Source organism: Elaeis guineensis, chromosome 10, assembly GCF_000442705.2.
Source record: "Elaeis guineensis isolate ETL-2024a chromosome 10, EG11, whole genome shotgun sequence".
Lineage (NCBI taxonomy): Eukaryota > Viridiplantae > Streptophyta > Magnoliopsida > Arecales > Arecaceae > Elaeis > Elaeis guineensis.
In genome coordinates, this window is record NC_026002.2 from 29112258 (window position 1) to 29125923 (window position 13666).

Sequence of the window (13666 nt, forward strand, 5' to 3'; positions counted from 1 at the left end):
TTGATAAAGCCTTCTCATTAGAGCACTATTTTATTATTCATAACTATGATGGTAGAGACATGATACTCTCTTCAATTTTAATTATGGAGCTCACTGTAATCTATCTGATCCGAACTCCACACTTTGATGATATTGCTTAGTGTTATGGTGCTTGAAGAGGACACCATGTGTCAATGACGGATACAATTTCTTAAGGAATGTCTTTGCTTTTGATGGATACCCTTATGTAATTTTTCTATTATCATGTCTTTTGTGAGGCAAAATAAATGATTGAATAGAAACACATCTGTTGTGATATAGAATGAAAGATATCATTAGTTCTACATTGATTGTGAGTCAAAAGAAACTCTAATTTATATAGAAAGTGGTTATTTTTTCTATATTAGATAATTTTTGAGAGACAAAATTATGATACCTATAAGCTAAAATGGATAATATGTCACGATGCTGAGCCATGAGCTCTTGCTCACAACAGTAGCACCCTAGAAAGAGACTATCCCTATAATTATGGGGCATCTTCTGGCCAGACGCAACTAACATCTATTTTAGTTCCCGTTAATCTGTGATTAGGAGAGGGCGTGTATCAGTATACTGGATACGGTAATCCGTTTGCCGAATTCCATATTGAATACGTTCGTCACCACGCGCACCCTTCCGGAGCCGGGCGAATCTCTGCCCGTCGGACCAGCTTGAGGACCAGGGAACATCAAAAGCTTCTCCAGTCTCCACGTTTCCATTTTCTATTGGTGATGACACCGAATACCTTTGCTCTCATTGGTTCGTTTCCGGGGATGAAGGTTTGCGAAGACCAGCTCGTTGACGCCTTCGGTTTCTTAAGCCGTTCCTGAAAGGAGGGTGGAGGAGCTCGTGGCCGAGACTGGAGAGATGCGATCTGGACTCCTTTGCGAACCCTAATTTCGACCGAGAAGCCTCAAATTCTCGATTCATAACCATCGAGTCGATTCCCGGATTTCTTAGATCGGAGCTCCTCCACGGCTCCGATGGCGCTGCCGAGAACGTGGCTTCTGCTCCTCGTCTTCCTTCTATCACACGTTCTCGCCGCCCTCGGAGGGTACAATTCGGTCCCTCTTGATTTTTTTTTTTCATTGAACAGTTTGGGTTCGAATCGCTTTGGATTTTGATAGATTTTCCTCTATTTCTGTGGCTTTTGGGATTATAGGAAGAACTATTATGATGTTTTGCAAGTTTCGAAGGGAGCTTCGGAGGAGCAGATCAAGAGGGCCTACAGGAAGCTGGCTCTGAAGTATCATCCCGATAAGAATCCCGGGAACGAAGACGCAAACAAGAGATTCGCGGAGATAAACAATGGTATGAATCAAGTTTTATGTTCAGTGGACTGCAATGGCGATCAGTTCCTTTTCTCTTCCTCCTCTTAAAGCTAATCTAAATTCTGTTGCCTAAGGATTTCATTCCCCTTTTTTTCCTCATAAACTAACAAAAGTTCATAGATTTTGTACTCAAAATCTAATATTTTTGGCCTAAATTTACGTTTTTTCAGCATACGAAGTGCTGTCGGATCGTGAGAAGAGGAGTATATATGACCGGTACGGCGAAGAGGGTGTGAAGCAGCATGCCAGCCGTGGAGGAGGGGGTGGCGGGATGAACATGCAAGACATTTTTAACAGGTAAGACTATATTTCCTTTTCGAGATTGTCCACGATTTTATTAAAATTTAAAGGGAACTCAAAGGCAATACAAACTGATAATAATTTTGAGAGACACTAAGATTGCTTTAATTGTTGTTCTCCTGATCACTTAATTTACTGGGGTCAATATTATATCCATTTGTCCACTCATTCACATTTCACATACAGACACAGTCACACAAGAACAGACAAGGATTGACAACACATCTTAAATTTGTGTGTCCACATCTTAGATTAATGCTTAAATCTTGCTTCCCATGCTCCTCCATCATGCATTCATTGGCTTATCATGCTGAACTATTAACTAGAGATTGAAAACATCATTAATTAGTGTGAGAAAGAAGCTTCTGTATTGCTTCTGAGAATGAGAATCGGTAAAGAAAAAAGAGAAGGAAAAAATGATGATGTCCTGTCACTCTGACATGTCTTTGACGAGACAATGGATGATAATTATGATAAATCCTGACTAAAATTGTCATCTTTAAGGTTCCCAATATCCAGCTTACAAAATCTAGGCAGAAGCATGGTTCAAGAGTGTGCTTGACACCTTTGTTCATTGTTGATTGCTTTTAAGAAGCAGCCCGGTAACATGCTTGATGAGTGGCACGTGATAAAACCCATTAAGTGCACATCTGGCCTAGTTTCAGTCCATGATAATTAGGGAGATCAAATTCACACAACTACAGTTTCACGTTGTATAGCTTTATGGCTCTTTAGGCTTGTTGATTTCGACCATCACAAGTCCCTTTTTAGAATTCCGAGGAGGACATGGATTTGCAGAATCATGGTAACCACTGCCAACACATTCCTGAACTAGTGATGGAGAAGAAGACAACATCAACATTCAGTTGAGGACACAGAGGGCATCTTTCTACTTATGGATGGGTCTATTTGTAAAACGCAATACATGCCAGTCTTGATTTCAAAATCAAATTCGCAAGTTCAACTAATTCCTTCTGGTTGTCTATGTTTAAACATGATCCCTGCCTGTAGTAAGGGACAAATTGATTTTGGATGAACTGTTTAACTTGATGTCATGTTATATAAATATCTTAGGAATCATGGGTTGCTGGATTATTTTTGCGGGTGGTTGTCCAGGCATCTGGGTGGCAGTCAAGGTGTTAGATAGGTCTCTGAAGATGGCTAGACAAGCCTCAGAAGGACCCTGATACATACATATGTACAGTCTCACACACACACACACACGCACACACACGTGCATGCACACACACGCACACGCACACATACACACACAGCATACATACTTATATACATTTGTGCACGTGCGCAGACACAAGATACACACTTATATACATTCGCGTGCGCGCACACACAACATACATACTTATATATATTTGCACATATATATTTTTATATATAAACACACAAAAAAAAATGTACATGCAGGGGAGGGTGGTTGTAATTGCATGTATATATAACATACATTGAACCAAAAGATATGTAAGTACAGATGAACTTATGAACATGCGAATATATAAAATATAAGTATATACATACGCATGCATGCATATGTGTTAAAGCCTTTTCTTGTATGTTTCTTATATGGCATATGATGCCAACAAACAAAAACCTAAGTACTATAAGTTGAAGTGTTAAACAAGTGACTGGAAAAGGTATACCATTCAAAAACCTAGACCATGGCTCCAGTTTCCAAAAAGATGGATGCCTGAGGAAGCTTGACAGGCTTAACGACTTGAGCTAAGACAATAACTATAGATATTTTTCATTTGTTATTTTCATCAAATATGTTATAAATTCATAAACTAAAATGTCTTGCAAATTTAATTGTTAATGTCCAGCCTGTAAGCCTTAGATACGTGCAAATGTTGATATATTGAAATAGTTTAAATCTGAATATACTAAGTCATTTAATTGAATCATTGAATGCATGAGTGACTTTTTATGGTGTCTGGTGCCCAGGTGATAATCTAGTCATCAAGGCAATTTTGTGGGTGATCGCAAGGTCGATTTCTCTGGGTCACCTAGACAATTTGACCAATATGCTTGCAAGTCTCTATATATCTCATACTTGAGATTTTTTAAGATGGTTTTATTATTGAATATCAATTCTTTCTGCTGCTTTTAGACTATTTTCCTTTTCACGCTCCTTTTTGTTAGGTCGTTTTTCACAATCTTGTTTCCTCTATACCGCTCTTTCAATATTTACAGCTACTTCTGTGCTGATTGTTGCCTGTCTGTTAATGTGTTTGCAATAAGCCATCTTGCATATGCATAATTGCATTGATACATCATACATTACCTGCCTTTTGCAGTGCATTTGATATGATTTCTTTCTAAGTGTTGCATTCGTGCATGATCTCATTCAGTGAATATTGTTAGTTTTATCATGTTATATAAATTACATGAATTTGTATCTGCTTCCCTAATTATAAATCAAGCAGTGCTGGCATTGCTTACATATAAGGTTTCTTTCAGTTTCTTTGGAGGTGGTATGGCACAAGAGGAGGAAGAGGTGATAGCAAAAGGTGATGATGTAGTTGTTGAATTGGATGCCACACTAGAAGATTTATATATGGGAGGTTCACTAAGGGTAACTTTACTCTCTTCATAATTTTCTTAAGGCTGTTCATGATCTAAACTTCTTTTGCTGATCAAACTTCATTGCTAGTTAAAATTGTCTCAATTTTCATTTTGAAGTTACTTTCTGTGCGTTAAATGTCATTTTTTTTTAAACCAGTGCCTCATGTGAATCGTGCCACTGTAATTTTGTGGGTGGTATCTTGTTGTTCAAGATGATGACTTTTCGAGTTTTGACATTTCTTCCTCTTGCTTTCCTAGTTTATAACTGAACTATATCTTGGAACATAATTTAAATTGATTTTTGCATACTATGAACCAGAGGAAAGTAGTTCTGAGGCTGTCTGTTTCTTATGATTTCCAGTCACCCTACTTCATCTTCTTTGATGGGATATCTTATAGGTTTGGAGGGAGAAAAATACCATAAAGCCAGCCCCTGGCAAGAGGCGCTGCAACTGCAGGAATGAAGTTTATCATAGACAAATTGGTCCAGGAATGTTTCAGCAGATGACAGAACAGGTTCCTTCTCTCTCAAAAAATATCTCGATAGCTAGCTCTGGGATGTGTGGATGAGACTTCATTCAAATAAGCAGCAGTTTGGGCCCTCTTTATTTTTGATGTCACTTGAAAGTGCACTGATAGGGATAAATAACTATATGAACTTTTATTCTTAAAAAAAATCACCTTCAGAATGTGTCCAAATGGAAGTTTTGTTTCAATTTCAAATGTTTCTTTTCAGGTCTGTGAGCAATGTCCCAATGTGAAGTTTGAGCGAGAAGGTTATTTCATCACTGTTGATATTGAAAAGGGGATGCAAGATGGACAAGTAAGCTGCTAAGCCTCAAAATCAACCAAAATTTTCTATATAGATTATCATCATTCCAAATAAAGCCTTCATGGGGCAATTTTTTCTATATGTCTTGACTGCTGCTTACTCCAAGATACATCTGAGGTCTTGGTACTTTTTAGTAGCATCAAGTGGATGCATCTTCATGGATGTTCTCAGGTTACTTAAGTGCTTGAACCTTATGACTCTCTACTAGTTTTACTATGTTATATATACCAATGGTCATTGCATCACATTCTTTTCAAACATTATTCAGGTTTTGGATATTTTCTTGGATGTTTTATTTAATTAAACATTCACTGATTCCGTGCACATTCACAATTGATTTACAGTTTGCACTGAATGCAGAAGTCTTAGTTGCCTTCTGAACATCCGGAGATGTTACTTAATTTCTAAATGCCCTTCTTGATCCACACTTCAGCTCACGGTTATCTGGATTGTCAACTAATCTGTCCAGATGGGTGGGAGGATTTATTGAACATTTCTATTGAAATGGGATTTTTTAGTTGTCTCCACTTTCTATTAGAGTATTAGGCTACCTATAGATGGAATATTTTGTGCAAGTTATTTTATTCCTAGCCTACCTATTTCCATGCATAAACAAGTGCATCCATGTAGAGATTTCAGCAAGTAAAGAAGAAAATAAAAAAAATATGAGATATTCGAAAATTTGTCAGTTCACCATTCCCCATTAGGCTTTAAAGAAAAAGGAAGCTTCTTGGATTTAGTAGTGTTGACATTACAAAGAAGAAGAATGGATTCTTCCTAAAAGCCAATGCGGTTATGCAGCTCTACTTAGTTCCGCAATAGATTACCTCTGCATCTCCTCCCTCGTGCTATTTGGTCATGATGCCAACAGTGAAATTAACATGTCGCTGTCATGCTTTTCCCTTTCAATTTTGAGTGAAAAATATCTTATCTTCTATTTCTTTGGAAGATTTAGAAAGTATGATGATCTCTTTTTTTCTTGCTATTTTAGTGATCAAGGTTCGCGGACTCGGTATTAGAATATGTGCCAGCCGGCCGATGGTATGGATCCGTATTCGACTGAACCGGCGCGAACCGACACGGAGCAAAAGAATCGAATCGGGAGGAGGAAAAGAGAAAAAGAGACAGATAGAGAGAGGGGGGAAAGAAAGAAAAGGAGGGAGGAAAAGCCGTCGAAGAGGCCGCCAGAGGGGCTCCAGTTGGCCGTTGGATGGCGCACTCAACACCTGCGGTGCCGCGGGCGTGAAACAAGGGCGATCGTCCTTGTTTTACAGATTTTTTTTAAAAAATATGGATTACGGTGAAGCCGGCAAATTTATTGCTGACTTCACTGTTTTTAAATTTTTTTAAAAAAATTCTTAAAAAGTAAAGTCGGCAAACCAATTGTTCGCTTCACTATTCATCGATATTTTTTTAAAAAAATCGATGAGTGAGCAGGGGCGGTCGCTCTTGTTCTACAGCCGCGACTCTGTCTGTGCATTTTCTGCCATCCGATGGTCACGGTGGTCACCCAGCGTCCTCCGGCAGCTCCTTCGCCATCTACTTCTCCCATTGGTACGATCGCTCTCTCTCTTCTCTCTCTTTCTTGCTTGTTTAAAAGCTCTATCAGGCGACATCGAGCCGCAGAGGCTTCTGCGGTCCTCCGGTGGCCACCACCAATCTCCAGTGGCCACAATGGGCCACCGCCGGCTTCCGACGGCGTCGTGCTCTCTGTCCCTCTCCTCCTCTTTCTCTCCCCTCCTTTCTTTCCCTCTCTCTCTGGTGTACCATTTTTCTTGGCCGAACCGTCCTGATTTCCTATCGGTCCAGCTTGGTACGGAGTGTACCGGCCGGTCCGGGCTAGTATGGAATTCTATGTTAGTGATAGACTTGTTAGGTTACTAGTAAACACTTCTGTTGTTTGGAAGTACCAGGCACCAAATATAATTCTTATTAGGCAGATAGTGGTCAATTGAATTCTAGTTAGGTCTGTAAGGCCAAAACCATACGAATAAAACAAGGATTGCAAGTTGAGGTTTAGATTGGAGAAACTAGAATTCTTTGAGTGCATGTGAGGTCAGGTAAAGCTGTTCTCTAGACGTATTGTATTACCATAAGTGTTTCAATATAATACCGTAACATTATTGAAAGCTATCAGTCAATCTTTCGTTTATTAGGATTGAAGCAAGTGCCTTATTCGTATCTGTGTTTCTGCATTGGTTTGAACATGTGCGCATATGTCTGATGTGCATACAGTAAATCTATGTACAGGTGTGCCATGGTATGTTGTGTGCGTATGCTAGTGTACGTTCATGCATGGATGCATGCGTGTGTTCTCTATCATTCAACATACTACTAAAATAAAATCTTCTAGCTTGCAATTAATGAAAGAAAAAACATAAACAGTTTTCTTCATTGTCATTATCAGAATGGTCTCCCTTGTGGCCTTTATACTTGTCCTGCAATGTACACTAAAACAAAATCTTGCAGCTCACACTCTAGAAAGAAATTTAGACAGTTTGGTTCATTATTTTGTTACTAGAAAGTCTCCTTTACTACCTTTATGCAAATATATGATGATGATGGATTATTTCTTGCCATTACTTTTTGTTGCGTTCATATCATTCTTTTGGTGCCCCATATATTAGATTTCTTGGTCCTTCCCTCCATCATTTAAATGATGTTTGCTTTATTGTGATGCCTAGAAGACATGTTTCTTTTGTTACATTTTAGTCAAAATGAAGTTGTGTTTAAACTTTGAACCTGTCTCTTTGATCTTGCACTCGAGTCTTATCAACCTTAAAATCCTTGTTTTTTCTTTTCCCTGTCATAATGTGTTTTTTGTCACACTGTTGTGACTTGCAACCAGTGAGGCATTAGATGGAAATTATGTAGTAATGGGTTAGATGACCCTTGCCAGACCTGCATCACTAGTTGAATGTGCTCATTGAAATGCATGCAACTTCTGTGCAACACAAAGTCATTTTGATTATCCCTGATTTGTGTAACATAGGTGTTTATTATCAATTTTTGTGCTAGTTACATTATTTCAGGCTTTCATTTTAGGTTTCTTCTTTATGCATATTTTGGTTTTTTCTGTTTCCTTCAGATTAGTTATGTCTCATCTGAGTGCTGAACGTTATTTTGCGAATCCTATGCCTTCTTCATGGTGTTGGCATAGAGTCACTCCAAGTTCTGTGATATGTTTAGGATATTCTTCCCTTGTTTCTCCTGAGTGACCAACTAAAAGTTATGTTTGGTCTTCTGCAGTTCTGAACTAATTCAGACTTGTTGCACCACAAATACAATAGAATAATATATGCTTTCCTTCTTCAGTTTATTTGTAACTCATCAGTAAAATTATCTAAACCTTGCACAGGAGTTGCTTTTTTATGAGGATGGCGAACCCAAAATTGATGGTGAAGCTGGAGATCTGAAGGTATCCCCGCCCCCAAAAATAATGAAATTTACCACTGTAAATCTACTTCATTATTTAAACCAGTCATTTTCATGAGCAGTTCAGGATCCGAACAGCACCACATGTGCGCTTCAGAAGAGAAGGCAATGACCTGCATGCAACTGTGACAATTTCACTGGTAACATCATCTCTTCAATTTTGTCCTCTCTTCTTTGACTAAGATTTATTTCTGCTAACAACCTTTACTGCTGTGATTCGTAAGACTAGCTTACTTGTTTTTATAAATTCTAGTTAGTATTTTGTGGTGACCTGTAACTGTGTGCTGCTACTACAATTGCAATCTAGCTTGAACTGATGATTCCTTCTAGTTCTTACAACCACAGTGACTGGGTTGTCTGGATTGTGTGCTCTTGTCAACTGAGAGAATGGATTTTGAAGTGATCCTTGATATCATCTATTTATTTCCTGATGCAAATTACTCAATTGGGTTGTTTTTCTTATGTTGCTAGCTTTCAAAATCAAACTTCCAATCATGACACAAACTTCTGCTAACATTTTGAAGGAGGTTGCTCTCAATACAGAAATCTTCTATGAATATAGCCTTCTTCCAGAATATTTTCCAGAAAATTAATATTGTTATGTGGACAAATAGTTTAATTGCATATACAACCATGGCAATACTTCATATTGGGCAGTCCTGAATAGAAGTATGTATCTGTGCTTGCATGCATTGATTAGTCAACATATTACCAGATCTATGTCCTGCATCAATTCTTAGTACAAGGGATCAGTTTTATAAGCCCTCATATTCCTATGTGTTATCCCAAATGAACAGGACATGGCTTTGCATTGTTGTGCATGTTCTGTACTGGTAGTGAGAAAACTTAAGGGGAAACCTACGGTATCATGTTCTTTTATGCTCTTGTTTTCTTATGTAATTTTTCCTTTTTTGGTGGGAGGGAGGGGGTGCTTCTGGTATTTTCTTTCATATTGACAAAACTTTCTTCTTTTGGTTGATCGGGTGATTGTAGAGTAGTGAATTGCTTTAGGATTGTGAGACAGACATCTATAGACTAGAGTGCCTGCAGATTTGACCTTGTAAATTGTTAATAGAATTTCCTTGGTGAAGTTTGACTTCCAGGGATTTTCTGATGCTTGTCTCATTGTGTTCTTTTTTATTGGTTTGTCATGAACCATGAATTTCATCAAATTTATACCTCTCAAGATTCTGTTTATGTCACTTATTAAGAAATACTAAACACTTCATAATCTTTAGGCTTGAAATCTGCTTGTAATCAATGTTTTAGGACTTGATTTCAGTCCCCCAAGTAGAGTTTCGCTTTTGGTAGTTTCACTCCAAGTTTCAGAGTTTCAATCAAGAAGTCAAGAAAGATACTTAAAAATAGAAAAATAAGAAAATAAAAGAAACTAAGATAATTTATTTTTCATCATTTTATTTTTTTTGAGTCAGTTGCAACCATAATTTGTGCAGCTTGGGTGGTTTTAGGCTGAAAATTCTTATACTTTTTCATAATTTCCTCTCATAGATTTTTTGCCCCTTTTGAAGTTTGAACATTTAATCTTCAAACTACTCAAACAATGCCTATCTATTCAGTAAGAAACTTGGAATATAGACACTACACACCATTTACAAGCCCTACCCTAAGATCCTTAATAATGCTCACAGGTAGCCCTTCGTTTATCAATCACCACATGCTATCAACAAACAAATTGATATAGGTAGAGATAAAAAAAGCAAAAAAAAAAGAAGAAAAAAAAAGAAAAGAAAAGAAAAAGGAAGGGTATTCCTTTTTACCAAGCCTGACCACCCCTTCTTTTTCTATTCCTTCCGTTCTGCAGCACTTCTAAGATATGTTGCAATGTTTCAAATTTCAGATGACATAAATGTGCTGATGCCTGATAATTGATTTCTTAATGAATAAATGTGTGATTGAATGGACATATTAATGAATCAATGAATTTTATAAAATAGTAAGAATATGTACTTCTTTAAAGGATTTTTTTTAAAAAAAACAAGAACAACAGTTCTGGTCGTTTATGGCGAAAATTGATGGAAACCAGCTGAGGCTGACCGAAACTGGTTGAAACTCGAAACCTTGCTTGTAACACTAGCCATCTACCCCTTAAACTTGCCTACTTTTGTCAACAATTGAAGTGGCTTTTCATTTATGTCTATATACAACAATAACAAGGATAGGAGGTACATCTAGAATTGTGTTTGTTTTAGCTCCATCCTTAATAGGTTTCACTTTCTAAAGCTTTTAGAAGTATGTGCAACAACTTTTAGTGAACATTGTATTAGTGATAAGTTGTAATGAGCTGAAATCTTCCATAGAAACTTCAGTATCTCAGCCTTAACAGCCTTTTGACCTATCTCAATGTGTCTGGTTTTATGATTCTCATGTACTAGCTTTTACTTTGATAGTGATTAATGTTTGTGTTCTTTGTTCTTTTTGTAACTTTGGGTGAATTTCAGATTCCATTAAGTGGGATGAAGAACTAGAGTCATGCAACTCTAGTGATTCCTCCAAAGAGTTGCATCCTAAATTTATAAGATAATTTTGGTGAAGGACATTTGTTAGATGGATACTAAATCACATACCTTTTACTGTTTCTGTGATAAATAAACTTCGGAAGAATGAGAGAAAATAGTGCTTTTTTTCCCAAGTCTGACATTTGGAGCTATATCAGTTTATAGAATGGATGGCCACAACTTATTGTGCTTGGTTTTTCAACATTGCAGATTAAAGGAAGCTTTTTATAGTCGTCTGAACCTGCAATATTTATTCTTCTTTATTAATCAATTTATTGGTTTTCATATATAATGTCGATCTCTTTACTCCCTGCTTATTTCAGGTCCAAGCTCTTGTTGGTTTGGAAAAGACCATCGAACATCTTGATGAACATTTAGTGGAAATCGGCACAAAGGTCTGCAAATAATCATGATCTTGTTCAGTCATATGAACTTGTCATTTTTCCTCCACTTTTTAAAATGGATTTGGTGAAATATGTAGGGTATCACTAAACCTAAAGAGGTGAGGAAGTTCAAGGGGGAAGGCATGCCTTTGCACCTAAGTTCAAAGAAGGGAGATTTGTATGTCACATATGAAGTTTTGTTCCCCAAGTCACTAACTGAAGATCAGAAAACTAAAATCAAGGCAATTCTTTCTGGAAGCTAGCATTGTCTCTGTTGGTTTATAACTTGTTCTTCCTTGTAATATGACTAGAGTTGATTGAAAGGTGTACAACCCCTGGAATTTTCCCACATGGATCCTGTTTGAATGATGTCATTTACTGTAATTCTTGTTACTAGCTGCTTCCCTGGGGTGCGACCACCTCCCCATTTTCTTCCCCCCCTTTATTGGGCAATAGATGTAGTTTAGAAAAAGCAAACTGATTAATTGTTATCTGATCCAGATCTCTCTCCCTTGCCTCAACCAGGGGGAAAGAAAAACATATTACAGAATCATTTTTGATTATGTAATTCTGTTACTATGAGAGAAACTGTATTCGCACTGCTTCCAAAATATATAAAAAATTATGAATTATTATTTTTCTTATTACATATGTTTATCGTTATTCTTAATGCTTGCCCTGCCGGTAAACTTTTATATACCTGCTTATTCTTTTTTCTTTTTGTTTTTCCTTTTAAAAAGCTTACTGATGGAAGTAGAAGATGCGGAATTTATCAATTGTGGTGATATGGTCGATCATGATCTGATTATGTCTCCTTTGCGCTTTGGATATGTTTGTTGCTGCTTTTTGGCATTTCGTTCTTCAGTCTTTGTTTGTTCGCACCACATCTTTTATTTGCATTAGCAACCGGACGCAGGTAATAATTCTTCAAGCGAAGAAAGAAGAAAGTGATAAAAGTTTGATCCCTTTGGGAGTCCAATAAAAGAAAGATATAAAATCCAATCTGTTTGGAAGTTTTGCAAAAGAAACCCGAGTGGAACGATGTCTTCTTTTGACTGTCGTAGAGCTGGCAGCTGTTACTGTATTTTTTGAGATAGAACCCTGACAAGCCTTCTTTCTTTCATCCGCTGTGCCTGCAAACCTTCTTTCCTTCGTAAGCATGCTCTCATATGCCATGCAAATGTTGCTTCCTTTGTTGCTATGGGTTATTACGGGGAAGGAAGGATTTAAGTCCTTGTGAAATATCCTGCGTCCCGTCTCATGAAATTTAAATCTTATTGGAAAGTGTTAAGGGGGGTGTTTGGTGATCCAACTTGGATCATCATGGTGATCTAAGATCACTGATCATCTAAATCTTAATATAATTTAATTTTTAGTGATCTAAGATAATTATATTTAGTTTGTCGTAGTGCAATGGTCAAAATTTTCGAACATGTACAAACTATTTGTTTGGTATATTTTTGAGAATTTTCTCTTTCTAATCAGCATGATGGGATTTTTTTTTTTTTCGGAGAGATGACATTTCAAGTACTCGTGTGGATATTTTGGTTAATATATTTTAATATAAAATTATGGTGATGGAGTGATGTTGGATATCTATCCTTATGAATAAATTTCTTATCATCGCGTTGGACGGTTATTTGAGGAGTGGGAATGATCACCGTCATATAGGATCATCATGGTACAACTAAACACAGTGATCTTATTACATCTACATTATCTTTGATCCTGAATGGATCATCCATACCAAACGCCCTCTAAATCCATTAAGACAATTTCTCTATCTCTCTCTCTCGTATCAGTAGAGCCAATAAGTTTTGTATTACGGATCGAGATTATCGCTTTCTTACCAAAAGAGGGATCACCTTCTTTCGTACGAATCTATCATTGGATTGTTAAGTGGTCACTTGGAGACTTGTGAAGATGGATGATGGCTTCTGGAGCATTTTTAGATATGTGCAGTGGGTGATCCCAGTGATAATAAGAAAAATTAAAAATAGCTAACATTGAAGATCTAACCACATAATTAAAATATTTTTCCACAATGTTTTCCAATTGAGCGGACTTTCCAGTGATTTCGATTCTCCTTCACTCATACATTAATCATTGGATTGCACAGAATGAAGAAAGAGATTGAACTTTCAATGGCTGATGTCGTGAAAAAAAAAATCAATCATTATTTTGCATGAAAGATATAACCCGAGCGATTGCTGTTGATATAGTTTTTTTAGAGTCCAATAATTAAGAAAGTAAATAATTATACGTTCATAA

The 13666-nt window shown here is 37.1% G+C and overlaps 1 protein-coding gene across 1 annotated transcript; it reads left to right on the top strand.

Moving 5' to 3' along the window:
• Positions 1–829: 829 nt before the first annotated feature.
• LOC105052581 (dnaJ protein ERDJ3B) lies at positions 830–12042 on the top strand. Its single transcript, XM_010933434.4, has 10 exons — positions 830–1072; positions 1181–1329; positions 1520–1646; positions 4125–4239; positions 4629–4745; positions 4966–5052; positions 8420–8479; positions 8559–8636; positions 11336–11407; positions 11494–12042. The coding sequence occupies exons 1-10, from the start codon at positions 1002–1004 to the stop codon at positions 11656–11658; spliced, it is 1041 nt and encodes a 346-aa protein (XP_010931736.1). The 5' UTR covers positions 830–1001; the 3' UTR covers positions 11659–12042.
• Positions 12043–13666: the final 1624 nt, after the last annotated feature.